This window comes from Medicago sativa, chromosome 8 (genome assembly GCF_051527215.1).
Source record: "Medicago sativa cultivar Bolivia chromosome 8, Bolivia_mono, whole genome shotgun sequence".
NCBI classification, from domain to species: domain Eukaryota; kingdom Viridiplantae; phylum Streptophyta; class Magnoliopsida; order Fabales; family Fabaceae; genus Medicago; species Medicago sativa.
Window position 1 is genome coordinate 12066876 of NC_140756.1, and position 21604 is coordinate 12088479.

Here is a 21604-nt window from a genome sequence, read left to right on the forward strand (position 1 = left end):
TCAAACATAAAATAATTACAAAAAGAAAATTACAATTATGCACTCATTAAAGTAGTGTTTACTAAAGACAAAATGGAGTTTGTGGTAAATATTAAGTGGGAGTGGACTTGATAATTTACTCCTTCATGTTTTTAGGTGGGAGTAAGTTAGCGGCCCATATATATATATATATATATGATTTTTTCTTTTATTATTTAAAAAGTATAACAAACTTGATGAGTATATTTATACTTACTTTTTTATTATCTCAATTATATCCTTCAACAACTTTTGAAAATTATGAACGATATCTTTTTTCAAACATTAATACAATAAAAAGAGCGGAAACGCCTTTTCGCTAGTTGAGATAATGAAAAAGTAAGTGTAAATATACTCATTTAATTTGTTATACTTTTTAAATGTTAAAGAAAAAAATCAGACATATATATTCATATCATGTTTGTTACATTTTTCTTAATATTTAAATTTATTCTTATCTATTTGTTACATGTGTTATTTGTATTGAAAATTGAGGGCATTTTTGAAAAGAGAAAAAGTCAGCTCAAAAGAGCTGAAAGAGGTTGTTCTCTTTATATAGTACTAGCGGAAAGACGGGCATGACAAAGGAGCTGAAAGAGGTTGTTCTCTTTATATAGTACTAGCGAAAAGACGAGCACTCCGTGCCCGTCTTTTGGCTATTTTTATTGCGCTAAAGTTTGAAAATTATGAACGGTGTTTTTTTATGAAATTTTAATTTTGATTAAAAGTAAAAATATAAATGTTTTTTTTTGTTTTCAAATTATAACAAATCAAAGGTCTCATAAGTCCTAGCTCAACTGACAAAAATGCCGAAATTGTTAGGCCGGACGTCATGATCGGGGTTCGAACCCTGGTACCTCCACTTTGTGTGTGTGAGTTTATGATGGCTTTGCCATCTCGTCTATCTACCAAAAGAAAAAAAAGTTATGACAAATCAAACTAAACATGATTATCTATTTCAATGAAACCAACAAATATAACAAAACAAAAAAAATCTAAATTCTTATTTTTTTAATGACACCAACAACAATCTTTATCATAACAAAAGATGTTGTTTAAGGGTATAATTGAGATAATGAAAAAGTAAGTATAGATACAATCATCTAATTTGTTACACTTTTTAAATGATAAAGGAAAAAAATGGACATTTGTGTTTGTTACACTTTTATTTTAATATTTAAATTTATTCTTATCTATTTGTTACATCTGTTATTTGTATTAAAAATCAAGGGCATTTTTCGAAAGAAAAATTCAACCCAAAAGAGCCGAAAGGGGTAATTTTCTTTATATATACTAGCGAAAAGACGGGCCCTCACGTGTCTGTTTTTCCTTTCTTTTTATTGCGCTAATGTTTGAAAATTATGAACGGTGTTTTTTTATGAAATTTTAATTTTGATTAAAAGTATAAATATTAATGTTTTTTGCTTTCAAATTATAACAAATCAAACCAACCATGATTATCGATTTCAATGAAACCAACAATATAACAGAAAGATATTATCTAAATTCTTTTTTTTTAATGACGCCAACAACAATCTTATTATAGAAAAAGTTGTTGGTTAAGGGTATAATTGAGATAATGAAAAGTAGGTATAGACACACTCATCTAGTTTGTTACACTTTTTAAATAAGGGAAATGTTAACTTGTGCCCTCAAGACACAAGTTAATGATTTAAATATAGAAAAAACTTATTGGAATTTGTGCATTGCATTTAATATTTAACTTTTTAATCATTTAAATGCACAAAATTTTAGAGAAAGTTTCTTCTTTTAGGTTTCTTAACATGTGCCCTAAGGGCACAAGTTAACACTACCCTTTAAATAATAAAGGAAGAAACTTACAGTTGTGTTTGTTACAGTTTTATTTCAATATTTAAATTTAAATTTATCCTTATATTTATCTATTTGTTATATGTGTTATTTGTATTGAAAATTGAAGGTATTTTTGAAAAGAAAAATCCAAAAAAAAAAAAAACTGAAATGAGTAGTTTTCTTTATAGGTGGATTCTAGGGTGAGGGTCCAATTAAGTCCCTCACCGGTGGACCACTATTAAGAGGCGTCAGATTATTCAAATTACACATATCTTGTTATACACCGTCTACACCGGATCACAAATGTTTTCTTCTCTCACCGGTAAAAACCATGGCTCTTGGGTTAGGTTATCCCCAGTTTTCCACAACCATTGTTTGGGTTAAAAAATGATGTGAAACACAATTCCTCTATGAAAATTCAGTCCCTCGTTCAATGGTAAAATTTTAAAAATTCCAGATTTTTCCCATTATGCTTCAATGGTAAAATTGAAATACTGTATTTTCAATATCAAGCACACAATGGAAAATTTAAGTCATAAAAGTTCTTTTACTTCAGAAAATAATAATGTAAGGGTGTTTTAAAAAACATCACAACAGTTCTTTTTCCATTTTCTCTCTGTCAATGTTGATATTTATTTATAGATCTTGACATGAGAAAGGCTTTAATGGATGCTTTGATATCAACACAGTTCCAGCAGTTTTTTTTTCCCTAGCCTATCGAGATTACATTAGAATGGTAGGAAGAAAATAAATCAAAAAGTTGTGGTGTGTGTCTTCATATTTTATCAGAGCTTCTGAGTATTGACGGAGAGAGATTGAGATTGGTTAAGAGAAAAAGAACATTAATTCAGTGTGGTAGAGTCTAATGAGATCGTGTAAGCCTTGTTTAATCTAACGGTAAAGTTAAATGGTCCACCGGTGAGGGACTTAATTGGACCCTCACCCTAGAATCCACCTTCTTTATATATGTATAGATATAGATAGATTTCTGAAAATAAATCATCGACACTAAAAAAAAAAGTATATCATCCCTAATTAGTATTTTTTTTTCCTATAAATATCGAAACCTCACTACCACACCAAGCAATTTCAGCTTCACTCAAATTCTTGTCTCTGAAGATTCCGACTGACGATCGTAGATGATGACGAGTTCGTTTCGGATTCGAATTCGTGAGTGTTGTTCGTTTGCTTTTGAATTGATTTGGTTCCTTTTTGATCGCGAATCCGTGAACACAGCACTGCCTTCCTTCTTCGAATTTGCTTCAGCTCAGGGATGCTTGGAAAGTTGCGGTGTCGATTTCCTCGGACCCTTGCGATTAGCGTTGATGCCGGAAACGATTGAATTCACAACGATGAAAACCTTTGCATTTGAGATCGATTTGATGAGGAATGTGTGAATCTAACTTTGAAGAATTTGAATGTTTTGGTGTTGAATCCATGAATGAATCGATCGAAGATTAGTGATGATGATTGTTGAAGATGGATTATGGTGGTGTGGTGAATTTGTGATGAATTTGGGAGGTTATGGAGGTTGTTATGGTGGTTGAAGTGATGAATGTGGTTGTTTATGGTGGTTGAAGTGATGAATGTGGTGGAGGAAAAGTTAGTTAGGGTGGTTTGGGTGGTGGTTGGAAGTTTGTTAGGGTGGTGGAAGGTTGTTAGAATGGGAAAGTTAGTTAAAAAAAGAGGGAAAATTGAGAGAGAAATAATTAGGAATTTTGTGATTTTTTTGTGAAAATGATTGAATGTTCAATGAATTGACCCTTTGACCAATTTATAGGCTAAGTCTTTGACCTTGGGCCAATAGGATAGAGACATGTGGCACTAGACTTGTAACAAACTCTTAAGGACCAATAGCATTTGGACACATGGCACTTGGACTCTAACAAACTTAAAAGGGATTAAAACGTAAATAACAAAAGTGCGCGGACTAAAATGAAAATTAAAACTAAAATTGAATTGAAAAAGTAAATTGAAAATTAACGTAAAAATGAGACGATTAAAAACAACAAAGCAGATTAAAACGAATCAGAAATATTATGTGAAATGACCAAAACGCCCCTAGGGCTTAAAACAACTAAAAATGACTCAGATGCAATTTTGAAATGGATTTTTAACAGGAAATTAAAGCAAGAACTCATACAAGCAAAATTAAAAAACTCAGAGACAATTTTTAGAATTTTAAACAGGGTTTTAACACATGAAAAGACTAAAATGCCCTTAGGGGCAAAACTGACTCAAAATGACTTCAAATGTAATTTTAAAATGGATTTTGACATGGAATGAAACAGAGACTTATTCTAACCAAATGAAAAGACTCGAACAAATTTTTAAAAGACTGGAAAGAAATTTTATCACATTTAGTTCAAATTAAATAATTTTCAATTCAATTAAAAATATTTTTTTATTAAATTTTATAAGTATGTTAATTCTCGTGCTTAGCACAGGTATCATACTAGTATTTACAAATAGGAACAAGTACGTGAGGGTTATCTATTTTCATATGAACTAGTCACAAAAGTTTCCTTTCTTCTTGTATTAACTTGAATATTTTGTCTTAACTAGTCACTTGCTAATTTTGGATTAAGAGGAAGACCTTTGATAACACTCGAGTGGTGTTCAACACTTCAATGACCAAAATGTCATTGCCACTAGAAACAAAGGAAGTTCGTCTACATTGATTCTGGTTGGGACTAATTCCTATAGATCATAAGTGATGGTAACCCGACCTAACTAATTGAAGATTCAAAGAAATAGGTTTAATGGGTAATAACTAGTTATAAGGTGATAAAACATGCTATGATAAAATTAGGGAAGCATGATTCATGCACCTACATAAGGATGAGATAATAGAAACTTAATGAGATCTATACTTTATATGGAGTGGAGTACATATTTACAGGAGTACATTCTTGTTATACTTACCAATGCGAATGTGGAATCGAGGTCGGTTCCTATGGAATTTTGTGGTAGAATTCCTAGAGCTTTCATTAAAACTAGGATAAACGTGCAGGGAAATAAACGCACAGACTTTTAGAATACACCTTAGGAAAAAGTTGTGTGTGGGTTCAATGTCTGAGATAGAGTTCAATGCTACAAACAACTCTTGTTGATCGGAATTTTACTCGCTATGCAGAGGTTCAAGTTGTAGGCGACACTTTAGTTTATTAACAACCTTATAGAGATGTCTTTGACGTTATTTCTCGAAACCATTTTTTTAAATTCGAGTGGGGGATTGTTAGAATATGTGTGGAAATTAAGTTAAAAGACTAAACACAAATTTGCGCATTGGGGAGAACTAGTGTAGTGTGAATTGAAAAAAGTGGAAGTCATACATCGAATGAAACACACATATTACTAGTGTTTATACAGTGGGGGTGTTAATCTAAGGGGTGTACGTAATTACGTGAACGATGAGAAAAAATATATATTGATATATATTATTATTTGAAAATGTTATATTCAAATAATTAATTTAATGATTACTTATTTTTTAAGGATAATTTAATCATTACTAGAAAGTGCTTTCTTAGTCTCTAAGTTTTGTTCCCTCTGAAATATTTTGGTGATTAACCTAAAATATTTTGGTATGCAATCTAATATATTTTCGTACTTTATCTTAAATATATTTTGGTACTCAATAATATATTTTTTTACTCTTTGTCAAAAAATTATATTTTTTACTCAATATAGTATATTTTGGTACTTAATTTGCGATTTTTTTTAATAGATTTAATATGTGAATTACTTGTTCCCAAAGTTTTCTCGCATATAAGTTGTGAATCGCAAAGTTTGAACCGGTCGTGACTCAACCTTGTAATCTCTTCGGTGGAAAATCTCTTTTAAGGTACAACCTTGTAATCTCTTCGGTGGAAAATCTCTTTTAAGGTACTTTTCTAAATCCAAAAACAACAATTATTCAATATTTTTTTCTTCATATTTTGCATTTTCAGAAACTTTGAAAATGTCAAAAAAAAAAAAAATTCATTGTTTTTGAACGTATTCCATAGCCAATTTTTCATTTGCTGCCCCTTTTTTTTCATTTGCTTTCCTATAACACAATTATACGATTAGTCTACATTAATTTAAAAGGAACACCAATTTTTAAAATCGAAACAAAAAGAATTTTTTTGGACAGTAATGTGACAGAGACAGAGAAAGACGTTGCTTGTGAAAATATTTTATTTGTTTCTATCACAATTTTTTTAGAGGTTATTTCTATCGCAATTATTTGTTATACGAGACATAGCTGCTTGCTTTGTGAAAATATTTTTCTATTCTATTTTGATTACATAGATGAAAAAAAAAATTGGTTACATGAGAAAAGGGAAAATAAATAAAAAAATAGCGACATAGATACCCAACCCAGCAGGGTGAGAATAGGTCAGACCGTCTGTCACGGGTCTATGACTCGGCCTACTTAAAGCCCGACTCGGCTTAACTTGATATGCTCAAACTTTTCAAAAAGCTCATTAATTTAAATAGGTCAGGATCAGGCTTATTGAAAAGTCTACTAGGCTTACTAGCTATGTTGACCTATATATGTGTAATTATATCTCTATTATATTAATAATTTTTTTGCTATGCAATACACACTTATTAACCTCTACAAAATGGATTTACAGACTCTAAAACTTTTATTGGATATAGCAATAGCAATATATGCTTGTAAAGTGGGGAAAGAATGGATGTACATGCTTTATAAAATTTTATTGACTTATTAACTTTTTAGAAATATATGCTTATTAGCCTTTCTATAAATAAGTCAAATGTTCTATTTAAAAAAATTTAGTACAAATTAGGTTTTTATACATTCTAATAGATCAACCCGGTCTCTTAAAAAGACCATATGCCATACTTAAAACAAAGCCTTTGGTAGGCTAATAGATCAGGCTTAGGCTTTAGTTTTTTCAACTAGGTCTAGCTTACGTAAGAAAAATCCAACTAGATCCAGCCTATTCCCACCCCTATTCCGCGGCATATATTCATGAGAAGCAAACAAAACTCATCTCGGGGATAGTCATCACAATTAACTCGTTATTGTATAATCCAGTTGGGTCAAAATTGCAATCTAAACACCAGGCAACTCTCTCTCTCTCTCTCTCTCTCTCTCTCTCTCTCTCTCTCTCTCTCTCTCTCTCTCTCTCTTAAGCTGATAGGTTAAACCCTAAACCCTAACTATATCCACTGGTTGTTAATTGAATATCGTTATTAATCTCACTCTTATGCTTCTTCAGTTTTTCTAATTTCTCAGATTTTATTGCTGCTTGCAGAACAAAAATATGAAGCATGATGAGGACCGATTGTCGAATCTACCAAAAGTCATTCTTCATAACATTTTGTCAAGGCTGCCAAACAAGGATGCTACTAGGACAAGTGTTTTGTCTAAAGCTTGGTTAGACACATGGTATACTTTTCCTATATTGTCTTTTTCTGACACGAAAATCACAGGGATGTTTCCTCAACCAATGGAAGATTACCAGAGGAAGAGAAAGTACTTCATTGATTATGTCAAGAGAAGATTGTTGAGGTTCTATGATAAAGGATTGGCTATCAAAAAATTTAAACTCACCGTGTCCGTGAACAATGTTGAGCTTCGAGGTTACATGGTAAAGGATCTTGATCTTTGGTTGAAGTTGGCAAGTGAAAGTGGTGTTGAAGTACTAGAGCTTTGTTTGCCTGATGGTCCCAACATGGATGAAGAAGGACGGGGTAAATGGTATGTCTTACCAAAGGATGTAATTGAAGTCAAATCGCTTACTGAGTTAGAGTTGATGGGGGGAATCAGAGTTGATACAGCATTCATGAATCATTCAATTAAATTTTTCTCACTGAGAGTATTGTCATTGTGGGGTGTCCTTTTGAGAGACGAACATGCAATTGAACATCTCATTTCTTGTTGTCCTTCAATTGAACATATAACTTTGAGGTATTGTTCAGTGTTGAGCCCTAATGTCGCAACAAATCATCTACTTGAATCTCACACCTCTGAGGAGGACATAAAATCTTTGAGTATGGATGGTCTACTTAAGTTGAAAACGGTTGATGTTCGAGATATACAAGAGGTTTATATTGATGCCCCGTGTCTTGAGAAATTATGTTATAGTCCTAGTGATTCTGAGGAACCATTTAAGATTGATTTTGATAGATGCCAAAATTTGAAATATTTAGAATTGTTGTATCTGGAGAGTGGTATTATAACAAACAAATGGTTTCTTGAACTGTTTCCAAAATTTCCTTTCCTTGAGAATTTGAAATTAGATAATTGTACAATGGCCGAGAGGATTAATATTTCAAGTGTTCAACTTAAGGTGTTGGAGCTATCTAACTGTTCTAACTTGAAGGAGGTTAACATTGATGCTCCAAATCTATTATCGTGTGTATATTGCAGTGATGGTGATTCAGAGCCTATTATATCTTTTCTAACAAGTTCTAGTCAACTAAAAGTTGATATGGAGATTCCCATTGAATATTTGGATCTTTGTAACTTGAGGGAATTTGTGCAAAACATCAAACCTCAAAATGTTTTGTCATCTCTATCCGTATACATCCGTAAACCATTTGAGGTGAGTATTAATTAGATACTTAATTCGTTAGTTCAATCTTCATAACTACTTATTGTATTTGTGTCTGAATTATGTAGGATGTAGAACACCCGGTGGTATTTCAAGCGTCTTCCCCTCCACTAAGTATCAAACACTTGCACCTTCACTATGTTCCAGAAAATGAAACTTTGTTTTCATCTATCGTGAATATCTTACTTTCAAGTTGCTTCCCTGCATTTATATCTTTGATCCCGCATCCTGATTTTTGCAGTAAAGCATTCACTGAGGTATGTAATTCTCTCCTATATCTGAATTATGTATAAAAATTCTTTGAATATCGTCATGGTACTATCAGCCTTCACTATATCCTAAAACACAAAAAGAAAAGCATAGTGGAGACAACAATAGAGCATATCTCATTGTATTTTCATGTTAGTGGAACAATAATTTCTGAGACAAATCTGTCAAATATTGATCCTACTGAAATTTGGCAATATTAGAAGTTTTTTATAATACAATTGTTATCCTCAATTTGGGTTAGATCCAATTCCTTTTATGTCTGACATGCATTTATGCTTAAAAGATTTTATTTTTTATCAATATATAAAATATAATTATTTTGTGGAGCTTCTAACTCTAATTTTAATCATCTGAATCTGCAGTTCTTATATGAGACGTTAATGGAAAGAAAGGGGGATGACTGCTTTTGCAGTTCTAGTGATACTAAGTGTTGGTGGCATGGCTTGAAGAATGTGAAAGTCATAAGCTCAGTGAAGATTGATGATAATATTGACTTCAAGACCATGCTAGAATTGTTGCCAACTGAAGAAAAAATTAGCTTTATGTTAGAATTTTAATGTTGCTGACGCTGTCATAAACTCACAGACATGTTTTTACTTTGAAGTTTGATGCTACCTCTTAAATGAATGATGACACATTACACTATGGAAAATGCTGAACGGTATCGTAGAGATGGTAACTCTTAGTTTGTTCTTTATTATTGGCTTTACTTATTTGTAGTTCTTTATTATCTTCCAATGATTGATAACTGGTTATTGTGATTTGCATTTCGCATCTTTCAAGCAAGGACCTTCTGCTGATTTCCCTTTCACCAGACCATTTTTGGATATAACTCATTTCCAACTTCTCCATGCAAATGGTCTCTTTAAGTTGATATTTTCTACAAAAGCTGCATGATCTTCGTATCTATGGGCATTGCTACCTTTGCAATGTTTTCAAGCTGTCTACTAAAATATTTTTAGTTTCTTCCTTCATTGATTTAAAATTTGTATCTTTAACCGATGAGTTTGCTCTTCCTATATTGTGCTGATTTCAGTTCTATGGCTACAGCTCAATTCATTTCCTTTCTAAATGAATCTATAAACTTTTCACATGAACTCAACCCTAATCTGCGAATCTATTTGGTGGTAAAAAAAAAAAAAAATCTAAGGTATTTTTCGAATCTCAAATCCAACATATTGCAACTAAGTTGCGACACAATATAAACATCATAAGTAAATGGTATAAAACAAAATAACCAAATGAAATGTACGCCATGTGCTTGGAGATATTTGCAGTGAATGGGATACGGAATTTTCAGCTTTTGAATTTCCAGCCATGAATGATGAAAAGTGTTCGATATTTTTTTCATATTTTAGCTTTCAAGAAATTTTGAAAATGTCAAAAAAAAAAAATATTTGCATTGTTTTGGAACGTACTCCATGGCCAGTTTTTTCAATTGTTTCCTCTCTTTTGATCTCAATTCAAAATGAACACTAATTTTTAAATGGAAACGAAATATATATTTTTAGAAAGTAATGGTGACATAGGTTGCTTACATTGTGAAAATATTTTTCTATTCTATTTTTATTTCTTAAAAAAAAAATGGTTATGCTGGTTATGAGAAAAGAGGAAAAAAAACTAGTTATGCTGGTAGAAAATCCCGACTCTCATGAGAAGCAAACAAAGCTCGTCTGGGGATCAGTTATAACATTTAACTCGTTGCTGGATCTAGCACCAAGTTTGGCGGAAAGAAAAAATCAGCGCACATGTTCCTTTCACGCAACATATGATGCAGTTGAAGACTCCAATCTTTGGCAATACAGTAACATCAACACTTTGAAACTACTGAAGTGTATGCTTCGAATCAATCTAACAGATTATTTTACTCAAGCCTTCTTTCCAATATGCGAACGCCATGCATCAAGGCTACAATCTCAACATGCAGGATGTTTGAGACACCAGTATTTATGATGTATCCTCGAATAAAGCCTTTCATAGTATCTCGAATTAGACCACCAAATTTAAATGCCTCGAGATTCATTAGAGAGCTCTCATCAACATTGAGGATATATGTGTTTTCCTGAGGTTGTTTCCAATCCTAAAATTTATTATAGTTTTATTTATTTATCAACAACGAAAAAATATATTCTTAAAGTGAAAAAAATTATTATTATCCTCCTCACTAAAAAAAAAAAAATATCATCGCTATGATGATTAGGAAGGTACATATATCGGCTTTGTGTAACATTCTGGCAACTCTCTAAATTTTCAATGAATGCATCTTTCTTGTTTAATCATCTGTTTTGTGTTTAATCATCATCGCTATCCAGTGGCGGATCTTGACAAAATATGTGGGGGGAGCCAAATATTTGTTAGATATATATATATATATATATATATATATATATATATATATATATATATATATATAAGTTGTTTCACACAATGAACACAAGTTGATATGTGGTGTTGTTGTTTGTATTGCTTGGATACCACCTTAAGATCAATGGTTCGAATCCTTGCCTAGCCACTTTTTGTCAAATTAAGATCAATGGTTCGAATCCTTGCCTAGCCACTTTTTGTCAAATTAAAATAAAAATATGAAGAAAAAAGAGACAGAAGGGTCGAACTCACGACCTAATAGTGCAAAACAACTGTCGCTATCGATGCTCCAAATCATCTGTGGTTCAGAACCTACTCAACTAGAATTCGATTTGTATATTCCCATTGAATATTTGGATCTTTGTAACTTGAGGGAATTTCTTCAAAACATTAAACCTCAAAATGTTTTGTCATCTCAGTCTATATTCATCAGCCAACTCTGGTGAATATCAATTAACTTCTTAATTCGTTCTTTCAATCTATATGATATTAAGTTATTGTATTTTTGTGTACTTACTTTGGATTATGTAGGATGCACTTTACCCAATGCTCTTTAAATTTCCATCACCTCCACCAAGCTTGAAACACTTGCACCTTATCTCTATTCCAAAAAATGAAACTTTGTTTTCAACTATTGTATATAACTTACTTTCAAGCTGCTGCCCTGCAACTATATCTTTGATTCCGGATCCTTATTCTTGCAGCAAAGCATTCATTATGCCATTGTCTCCGATCTTCCCACAGTGAAGTTCTTACATATTATATTGTGACTGTACTGTTTTTACTTTTATGTTAAACACATCTCTTTTATGCTTAAAATGTGTTAGGATCCGTTCTGTGAGTATGAAATAATTCCTAAAAACAAGATAGCATTGAGAATGATTCTAACTAGAATAAAGATTGATCATCATGGAACTATCAACTGAATGTAATAATAGGAATAAACAAGGTAACCTTGCAGTTAGCACACAAGGCCACCCCTAAAGAAGACTCTCCTTTCTCACTAGATAAATCTCTAGTCACAACATATCAACCACCATAATCCCCTCCAAGTACAAAAGTACCCTACTATTTGATGCCTAAACTCTTACTAATTAACAAACTTCTCTAACAACTCTTAACTACTTAAGATTGGAATGTGCTAAATTTCTTCATGTCTAATAGTCTTCAAATGGACCGCCCTTATCCCCATTTTTTGTTAGTGAAGTACTCTTTTTCTTCACATCTTCCACAATAACGTGAGTAGTTTCTCTCCACTTCCTTTGCACAAGCTTTTCATTTTGAGAAAAAGAGAGAAACCTCATATCATAACCATTTAAAAAAAGTTACTTGTCTAAGAAACTTTTGTATTCACGGGCCCCTTCCATGTCATTTGCACCCTTATATTAAACTCGTCATCCCATAATTCCAAGCAATATTTGACTTGTGACCATTTATGCTTCAAAAACATCGCCAAAGGAGTAGCAAAGAGAAGTGCAGCGGAGACAACACTAATGAAGCATATCTCATTGTATCTTCACGTTTTATGTCAGACACATGCATTTATGCTTAAAAGATCTTTACTTTTACTTTTTATCAATATGTAAGAATATAATTGTTTTGTGGACCTTCTAAGTTCTAACTCTCTTTGTTAATCATCGAAATATGCAGTTTTTATACAAGAGGCTTATGGAAAGAAAGGGGGTTGACTGTTCTTGCAGTTCTAGTGATACGAAGTGTTGGTTGCATGGCTTGAAGAATGTGAAAGTCATGAGATCGGTGAAGATTGATTAGAATATTGATTTCGAGACCAAGCTAGAATTGTTGCCACTTGAAGAAAAAATGAACTTTATGTTAGAATTTTAATGTTGCTGTCATCAACTCATAGACATATTTTTACTTTGATGTTTGATGTTACCTATTAATGCATTTTAAGTGCAGCTCGTCCTTTTTTACTTTGATGTTCTGGCCTAGCTGCAATATACACATCATGTTCTGCAATCTTTTATTGATTAATTTCAAATTATGAAGTTAGCAGATGGGTTAGTTTGATTTTTTTTTATGAATATAATAACATAATCAATGCTTATTTTATTATACTCGTGAAATATTTACAAATAAGAACAAGTATGGGAGGGTCATCTATTTTCATATGAACTAGTCACAAAAGTTTCCTTTCTTCTTGTCTTGACTTGAATATCTTGGCATATGATAACGCTTGAGTGTCACCGGAAACAAAGGAAGTTCGTCTACATTGATTCTGCAGAGGCTGATGCAAGGATTCCTAATGATGATTACCATAACTTGAAAGTTAATTATGTTTTTTGCTTATGTTGTTGACACAAGAAAAGGAAATATTTCCTCTTGCATTGTTTTCAAACATCCTATGAAGTGATGGTCTTCTTGGTTAATTACATCTAATCCCAACAAAGGAGATTTGGCTACTCACTGTCATGGTAGCTTTGCAAAGATGAAAAGAAAATAGATGAACAAGCATCAACAGTTGATTTCTCGACAATTGTTACGAATCCACCTTCAATCACCTTGTTGTAGACTTGCTTTGCGTTTTTCTCTGTTTTTATGTGTATAGAAGTGTAATAATTCCCGTTTTCTGAGTTTTGTCATCTATTTATACTATTTCTGAAAATATAAGCTCGCTTAGCAAAATATTGCTGGCTTAGCGAACCGACCTTTCTTCACCATTAGGTTTCTACCACATCAGCATTGAAGGTCTCAAAACTACTTTATCTCTCTTAGCAAGGCATTATCTCGCTTAGCCAGGATGTCTCGCTTTGACCTCACTTAACCTTTGTTGTCAATAGCGGCCGCGCCGTCTGCTATAGCGGAGCGGAGCGAAAAAAAAATCAGTCCACCGCTCCTGGCCGCGACGGAGGGGGTTGTGTGTGAACAGCGGTCAAAGCGGCCCGCTATTCAAAGCGGGGCGGAATCAATGCGGCCAAAGCGGCCACTACACACACCACGCAGAAAAACGGTTTTGCCCATTATTTTAAACTGTTTTAAGGGTAATTTTATAATTTTTGAAATGTAACTTTTTAAATCATTAGTTCTCTTCTTTCTCTTCTCTTGCGGTTCAACACATCATCACACAACAACCTCTCTTCTTTCTCTTCTCTTGCAATTCAACTTCAGGTCTTCAACACATCTCATCTCCTCTTCTTCCTTCTTTCCTTTCAGTATTTGTTAATTGGGAGGAAGAAGAAAAAGAGGATGAAGAGGAAGAGATTGAAGAGGAGCACATGCACAAATCTAGCGGTGGAGGAAGTGATGATGAAGATTTTCATGATTCTTGAATTTTTACTTGAGTTTTGTTGTTTAGTACTTTTTTTACTTTTAGCTTTAGAGGCTTAAAGTGTTTGTTTGTTGGATTTTATTGGTATTCTTTGCAAGTATGTTCTTATGTTTTACTTAAGATTTGTGTCGTTTCAAATTATGAATACTTCCTGAATTTCAAGTAATGTTTAAGGTCCGCACCACAAATTAAATATATTAGTGTCCGCACCACAAAATAGCGGCTGCTACGTGCCCCGCTCCCGCGCCACATTTCCGCTTTGACAACAGAGCGTTTAACCACGCTTTCAGAACCAAATTTCCTTAGTACTTTGACTTGCTCGCTTTCACCTCGTTTAGCGAGAAACTTGACATAAAAATTCTTCAATTTTGGTTCTCAAATTCATAACAAGTATAAATATCTACAAATATGGTTAGGATCAGGTATAAGAAGCAAATATTAGCTATTTTACTAATAAAACTAGGTATTTTTTATCATGTGCAAATTTGCACATGTTAAGAAGTTTAAAATATGTAGTTTTTTAATAAATAATTATTGGTTTTCAATAAAAACTTGCTACTTTTAGGATTTTTTTTTTTTTAGCAAAGGCAAGATTAATTCATTTCCGCAAGAATAAGCGGAGACAAGTAGTCAGGCACATCAAAGAAAAGGTAAAGGGTAGGATGAGATAAGGAAGCTCTAACTATGTTATGAGCTGTTCTATTTGTCTGCCTCCTGACATAAAACACAGAATAATTATTGTGGGATGTTAATAAGGTCTTACATCTAGAGATTATATCTCCAAGCTCATTAAGAGGAGTTAAGGTGGAAATAATAGCATCAACTAGTTTACAATCAGACTCAAATATAACAGACTCCATGCCTTGATTGTCAATGAAGGTTCAGGCTTCAAGAAGGCTTAGAGCCTCGGCTTCTGAAGGGAATAAGTATATAAAGAATACTTAGATAATCCACAATGTAACGTGCTTGAAGAGTCTCGAAAGCAAATGTCGAACCCTGTGATAGTATTGTTGTTGAAGAGGGCGCAGTCTACAATACTCCCTCCGTCCCAAATTATAAGCAAAAAAAACTCAATTTCTTTGTCACAAATTATAAGCAAAAAAGACCAACTTTTATCATATTTAATTATGTTATTTCAAAAAATTATCTTTTCCAAAGGAAAATTAAATGCAAATTGCATTCAATTTGTTCTCTCTTTCATTTTTCTCAATAAACAATAACCAATGAAAATTGTTTTTGCATCTTCCTATAAAACTTATTTCAAAGATAACACAAGAAACTATGTTGCAAATACACATAGACATGTATTTTTCTTAACAAGTGTATTTTTTTTTCTTATAATATGGGATGGAGGGAGTACATTGCATAATACTTTTAGGATCTTTAACCTTTGCAATATTGCACATAGACAAAGTCATAAAACTAATATTTACATTTGGGTTAAATATGTTTTTGGTCCCTATAAATATATCAACTTTTCATTTTAGTCCCTCTAAAATTTTCCTTCAACTTTTAGTCCCTATAAAATTTTCAATCACTACTTTTGGTCCATATTTTTAAGTTAGTTTATTTTATTTTTAATAAAATTGTGCAGAAATGTGTAGAATATTGTAAAAATATTTCCCTAAAAAAATCTAAATTTTTTTGGGAGAGATTTTTATAATATTATGAATTTTTCTGCAAAATTTTATTCAAAAATATGAATTCTGCATATGGGTTTATTTTAAAGGAGTGACCAAAAGTAAATATGAAAAAAATTTGAGGAACTAAAAGTTGAAGAAAAATTTTAAATGAACTGAGACAAAAACAAAAATTTTATATATTTATAAAGAACAAAAACATATTTAACCCTTTACATTTTATACCACGAACCAAATATTGGCAAAAAGGAAAAGGGTCGTCCAAGTTGAATTCAAAATCTCCTTTTCAATTCAAAACCAATTTTTGGCACTTTACCAATTATACCCCTCATTTTTGCCGCTATAGCTCTCCTTTGTCTTTCTCTCTCTCCTCCTATTGTTCTCTCTCCTTCCACGACGGCTTCCGACGTCTTGAATTCACCGGTGAAGTTGCTCCGTCAGAAGCCATTCCACACTGCATTTAGTTTTCACTAAACGATAGTTGCTCAACCACCAAACGTTAACCTCTCTCAGGTAACTCTCTCTCTCTCTCTCTCTCTCTCTCTCTCTCTCTCTCTCTCTCTCTCTCTCTCTCTCTCTAAATCTTAATTAGTAACTAATCATCTGTTTCGTAACTTAAGCTGAATCGTTGAACCCTAAACCCTAACTATATCAATTCGCATAATTTCTCTGTTTTTATTTCTGCTCGCAGAACAAAAATATGGAACACGATGAAGACCGGTTGTCGAATCTACCAAAAGTCATTCTTCACGACATCCTGTCGAGATTACCAGAAAAAGATGCTGCTAGGACAAGTGTTTTGTCTAAATCTTGGTTAGAAACATGGCATACTTTTCCTATTTTGTATTTTTCTGATTCTCAAATCACTGGGATGTTTCCTCCATCTGATATAGGGAGAATGTTGTTTCCCGAATCAATGGATGATTTTGTGATAAAGATACAAAATTTTAATGATTATGTAAAGAGGAGGTTGTTGAGATTCTATGATAATGGATTGGCTATCAAAAAATTTACGCTTGTTGTGGAGAATGTTGAGCTATATAGTTACATGTTAAAGGATATTGATCTTTGGTTGAAGTTGGCAACTGAAAGTGGTGTTGAAGGAATAGAGCTTCGGCTTTGTTTGGGTCTCCACGAGGATGAGGAAGGTCACTGTGAATACTATGTCTTACCGAATGGTGTAATTGAAGCCAAATCACTTACTATGTTGGTGCTTAGAGGAAGAATCAGAGTTGATCCAGCATTCATGAATCGTTCAATTAAGTTTTTCTCATTAAGAGTATTGTTATTGTGGAATGTCCTTTCGAGAGACGAACATGCAATTGAGCAATTCATTTCCTGTTGTCCTTTCATTGAAGATATAACTTTGAAGTGGTTTCCATTGTGGAGCTCTATATGGATTATGAAGTCTTTGAGTTTGCATCGTCTACTTAAACTGAAGACCATTAATGTTGTAGGAATACATGAGGTTTATATTGATGCCCCGTCTCTTGAGAAATTTTGGTATAGTCCTGGTCGTTTTAAAGCACCATTTAAGATTGATTTCGATAGATGCCAAAATTTGAAATATTTTTCTCTAAGGAGTGGTATTATCACAAACAATTGGTTTCTTGAACTGTTTCCGAAATTTCCTTTCCTTGAGAGTTTGAAATTAACCGAATGCACAATGTCAGATAGGATTAATATTTCAAGTGTTCAACTTAAGGTGTTGGAGTTATCTGATTGTTCTAACTTGAAAGAGGTCAACATTGATGCTCCAAATCTATTATCATGTGTATATCACGGCGACAGTGATGGTAGTTCAATGCCTATTATCTCTTTTCTAAGAAGTTCTAGTCAACTAAAAGTTGATATGGATTTTATCATTGATTATCATCATCTTTGTAACTTGAGGGAATTTGTGCAAAACATCCAACCTCAAAATGTTTTGTCATCCCTATCCATATTCATCTTTAAGCGAATTGTGGTGAGTATTAATTAGCTACTTAATTCGTTGGTTCAATCTTCATAACCACTTATTGTCTTTGTGTCTGGATTATGTAGGATGTACTACACCCGGTGGTATTTCAAGTGTCATCTCCTCCACCAAGTATCAAACACTTGCACCTTTACTATGTTCCAGAAAATGAAACTTTGTTTTCATCTATTGTAAATATCTTACTTTCAAGTTGCTGCCCTGCATTTATATATCTGAGCCCGCATTCTTCTTGCAGTAAAGCGTTCATTGAGGTATGTCATTCTCTCCCATGTTCCTTTAATTTCTAGTTGTGCTTCCAGCAGTAAAATTCTTACATATTATATTGTGAATTTGTGATTGTACTGTAAAAAACTTGTCATCTATGTTTTCCTTTTATGTCAAACACATTTCATTTATGCTTAAAATGTGTTTGAATTGGTTCTCTGAGTAAGAATTAATTGCTAAAAACAGGACAAAATTGAGTAAACATGAGATTGGTCAGTTTCTTCCTTTTCTGACATCGCCTCTGTTTGAAGGCAGTAACTCGTGCCTTTGCAATCTATGTTTATATTAATTACCCTATGATTCTACATCCAACTTCTCTTCTTGCTCCAATTTTCTTTCCTTCAACTATTTTGTTCAATTTTGAGTTTAATATCTTCAGCAGAGCATTCACTGAGGTACCGTATGTCATTGTCTCCCATGTTCATATAGTATTAGACCATGCTTACAACAATTGGCGATTGTCCTATTTAATAGAAAAAGTAAAAATTGTATTGTCATGTTTCCATTTTATGTCAGACACATGCATTTATGCTTAAAAGATCTTACTTTTTATCAATATATAAAACATAATTGTTTTGTGGAGCTTCTAACTCTATTTGTTAATAATCTAAATATGCAGTTTTTATATGAGACGCTAATGGAAAGAAAGGGGGATGACTGCTTTTGCAGTTCTAGTGATACTAAGTGTTGGTGGCATGGCTTGAAGAATGTGAAAGTCATGAGCTCGGTGAAGATTGATGAGAATATTGATTTCAAGACCATGCTAGAACTGTTGCCAACTGATGAAAAAATTAACTTTATGTTAGAATTTTAATGTTGCTGTCATCAACTCATAGACATGTTTTACTTTGAAGTTTGAGTTTACCTCTTAATGCATTTTAAGTGCAGCTCTTCCTTTTATTGTTGCATAATGACATGCCATTTGTTTTGATATATATTATGGAAAATGTTGAACAGTATTATAGAGTTAGTACTCTAAATTTGTTATAATTCCCATCAATGACAATTACAACATGTTCAGGCCTAGCTACAATGCACGCATCATGTTCTGCAATCTTTATTGATGAATATAATAACTCAATCAATGTGTGTACTTTTATTTTTCTCTGAAATATTTACAAATAGGAACACATATATGAGGGTTATCTATTTTTATATGAACTAGTCACAAAAGTTTCCTTCTTTTTTTTTTTATTACGCTTAAGTGGTGTTCAACAGTCGAGTTGCGGTCTGGCAATGACCAAAACGTCAGTGCCACTGGAAACAAAGGAAGTTCATCTCCATTCATTCTCTTGGATGAACTACTGCCTTTACTTATTTGTAGTTCTTTATTATCTTCCAATGATTGATAAGGTGAAAAATTTCTTGAGATTACTTGGCTTATCCGAGTGGAAATGTTAGATGAACTTTGGTAGAATGTGACTAAATTGAGTTCTGCAGATGAGTTGTGATTTTTAGGACCATTAGATTGTCTCATTTGCTCAACAACGTGAGGTGATATGGATCTTTGCGTGATTGGTGAGACATGTAGTGGTGGGTGCTGATGAACAAGAAAGGATGTGAACCTTTCAATGAAAACTTGTGGCAAGACATGGATCTAAAACATCTTTGCTTCCTAAACTAAAGCTCATTGCACTACAAGCACCTTATAATGGTGTCATGATGTTGCCGGCATTTGGAGGGCATGGTCTAATGATTTGCGTATATAGAAGACCTTCAGACGGTCTAACGACATGGATCTAATGATTGTTTATGTTGTTGACACAAGGAAGGAAAATCTTTCCACCCGCATTGCTTTCAACATCCTCGGAAGTAATGTCTTCTTGGACTACTTGTTGAGTTTTATTACTTTTGACGGTTGTTCACTGACAAAGTCGGATTGTAACTTATTTGGGGAAGATCTTTTTTTTTGTGGTTTGTTAGGTACAAAGGTGTCTTCAAGCATTAGATGAGGTGACCCTGCAATTAATCTTTGCGCTTACATTTAAGATATGGTTTAGTCACCTCTGATATATATTAAAGCAACACATTCAACGGAGTAAATAAATAGTATGGGAATTAAATTTATAAGTCAATGCAACTCAAAACACTTGCAATGTGAGTGCCAGATCCATGTAGTGAGCAAAATACTGACATTTAAAAAAAATGAATGTGTGAAATATGAGACTCCAAATAATAGTTCACGTGATTCAATCTACGTTAAGATTTGAGAAATGAAAGACTTCAAGCAAGGAGTATGAATCTTTTTAGGTTTATTGTTAGGACTAGTAGTTAGTATAATAGGTTGTTGCTATTATACTAAATTTACCTGTATAACTAGAGTAGTGTTTACCTTGATGAAATATTTGTATTATCTTCCTTTCATTGAATTTGATTTAAAATTCGTATTTTAACCTATTTGTTTTGGTTTTCTCATATTGTGCTGATTTCACTTCTATGGCTCCAGGTCAATTCATTGTCTTTCTAAATGAATCTATAGACTTTTCACATGAACTGTTGCTTATCTTGCTGAATTTTGGTAACTTGTTTTGCACGTTTCATGTATTTTAAGTCATGACTACGGTCGACATTGGTTAAGTTGATCTTTCTGGAATTAAATGCATCAAAGCTGTAGAACTTGGTGTTTTGATTTATAAATAACCGTATGAAATTAAATGTACATCACTTGGCTATATCATTTTTTTTATCGATTTAGGATGAACACTTTTTCAGACTCATTTTAAAATGAATACTAAGTTCTAAAATGGAAACAAAAAAAAAAATAGTTTTAGAAAGTAATGAGATAGGGGTCGTTTACATTGCAAAAACATTTTTTGTATTCTTTTTTTTTTTGAGAGAAACATTTTTTGTATTCTATTTTCATCTCTTAAAATTTATGTTAGTTTTTTGTTAACAAGGAAAAATATATTTTTAAAGGGACAATTGTCTTGCTTTTTCAAAAACAACAAAAATATAAATACATCATCCTTGCTAAAAGAAAAAAAGAAAAACACCTTCCAAATTAAAATAACGTATTGAAACGCACCAATGGGACACCAAATATGACACCTGGCATTGTTCACCATAATTCGATGAACAATGTCTTTTTCGTCTATTTAAAAAAATCATTTAAGGAGAATTTTGTTACATAACACTACTTCATCAACTATAAAAATGCACTTTGTCAACCACTTTTGGAACATAAGTATTACTACTAAGAGAAATGATATTTGTACAACCACTTTATTACAATTTTTTGACAACTTTCTCTCTCATACTTACATTATATTCTTATTCTCTCTTCCTTTTTCTCTCTCTATTGTTTTGGACTAATGAGAAGAGAACAAATTAAAATTGCCAACAAAGTTGTACCAAATGGATGTACATATATCACTACTCTACTGCTAACAACTTT

At 32.6% G+C, this 21604-nt stretch overlaps 2 protein-coding genes across 2 annotated transcripts; both read left to right on the forward strand.

Annotated features, from left to right (window-relative positions):
- The first annotated feature begins 7112 nt into the window (after nt 1-7112).
- On the forward strand, nt 7113-9265 carry LOC146897003 (FBD-associated F-box protein At5g60610-like). The gene is made up of 3 exons (XM_085734879.1): nt 7113-8396; nt 8474-8662; nt 9038-9265. The coding sequence occupies exons 1-3, from the start codon at nt 7113-7115 to the stop codon at nt 9230-9232; spliced, it is 1668 nt and encodes a 555-aa protein (XP_085591005.1). The 3' UTR covers nt 9233-9265.
- Nucleotides 9266-16284: 7019 nt separating this feature from the next.
- Nucleotides 16285-19236, forward strand: LOC146897004 (putative F-box/FBD/LRR-repeat protein At4g00315). The gene is made up of 4 exons (XM_085735709.1): nt 16285-16481; nt 16660-17934; nt 18012-18197; nt 18830-19236. Exons 2-4 carry the CDS (start codon nt 16669-16671, stop codon nt 19022-19024), a joined length of 1647 nt encoding a protein of 548 aa, XP_085591835.1. The 5' UTR covers nt 16285-16481; nt 16660-16668; the 3' UTR covers nt 19025-19236.
- The last annotated feature ends 2368 nt before the right edge of the window (nt 19237-21604 follow it).

Bases quoted from the DNA above. Each gene is read 5' to 3' on its own strand.
- LOC146897003 (XM_085734879.1), top strand. From the start codon at position 7,113: ATGAAGCATGATGAGGACCGATTGTCGAATCTACCAAAAGTCATTCTT. The intron at 8,397-8,473 runs GTGAGTATTAAT...TGAATTATGTAG, and splicing joins ACATCCGTAAACCATTTGAG to GATGTAGAACACCCGGTGGT. The intron at 8,663-9,037 runs GTATGTAATTCT...CTGAATCTGCAG, and splicing joins GCAGTAAAGCATTCACTGAG to TTCTTATATGAGACGTTAAT.
- LOC146897004 (XM_085735709.1), top strand. From the start codon at position 16,669: ATGGAACACGATGAAGACCGGTTGTCGAATCTACCAAAAGTCATTCTT. The intron at 17,935-18,011 runs GTGAGTATTAAT...TGGATTATGTAG, and splicing joins TCATCTTTAAGCGAATTGTG to GATGTACTACACCCGGTGGT. The intron at 18,198-18,829 runs GTATGTCATTCT...CTAAATATGCAG, and splicing joins GCAGTAAAGCGTTCATTGAG to TTTTTATATGAGACGCTAAT.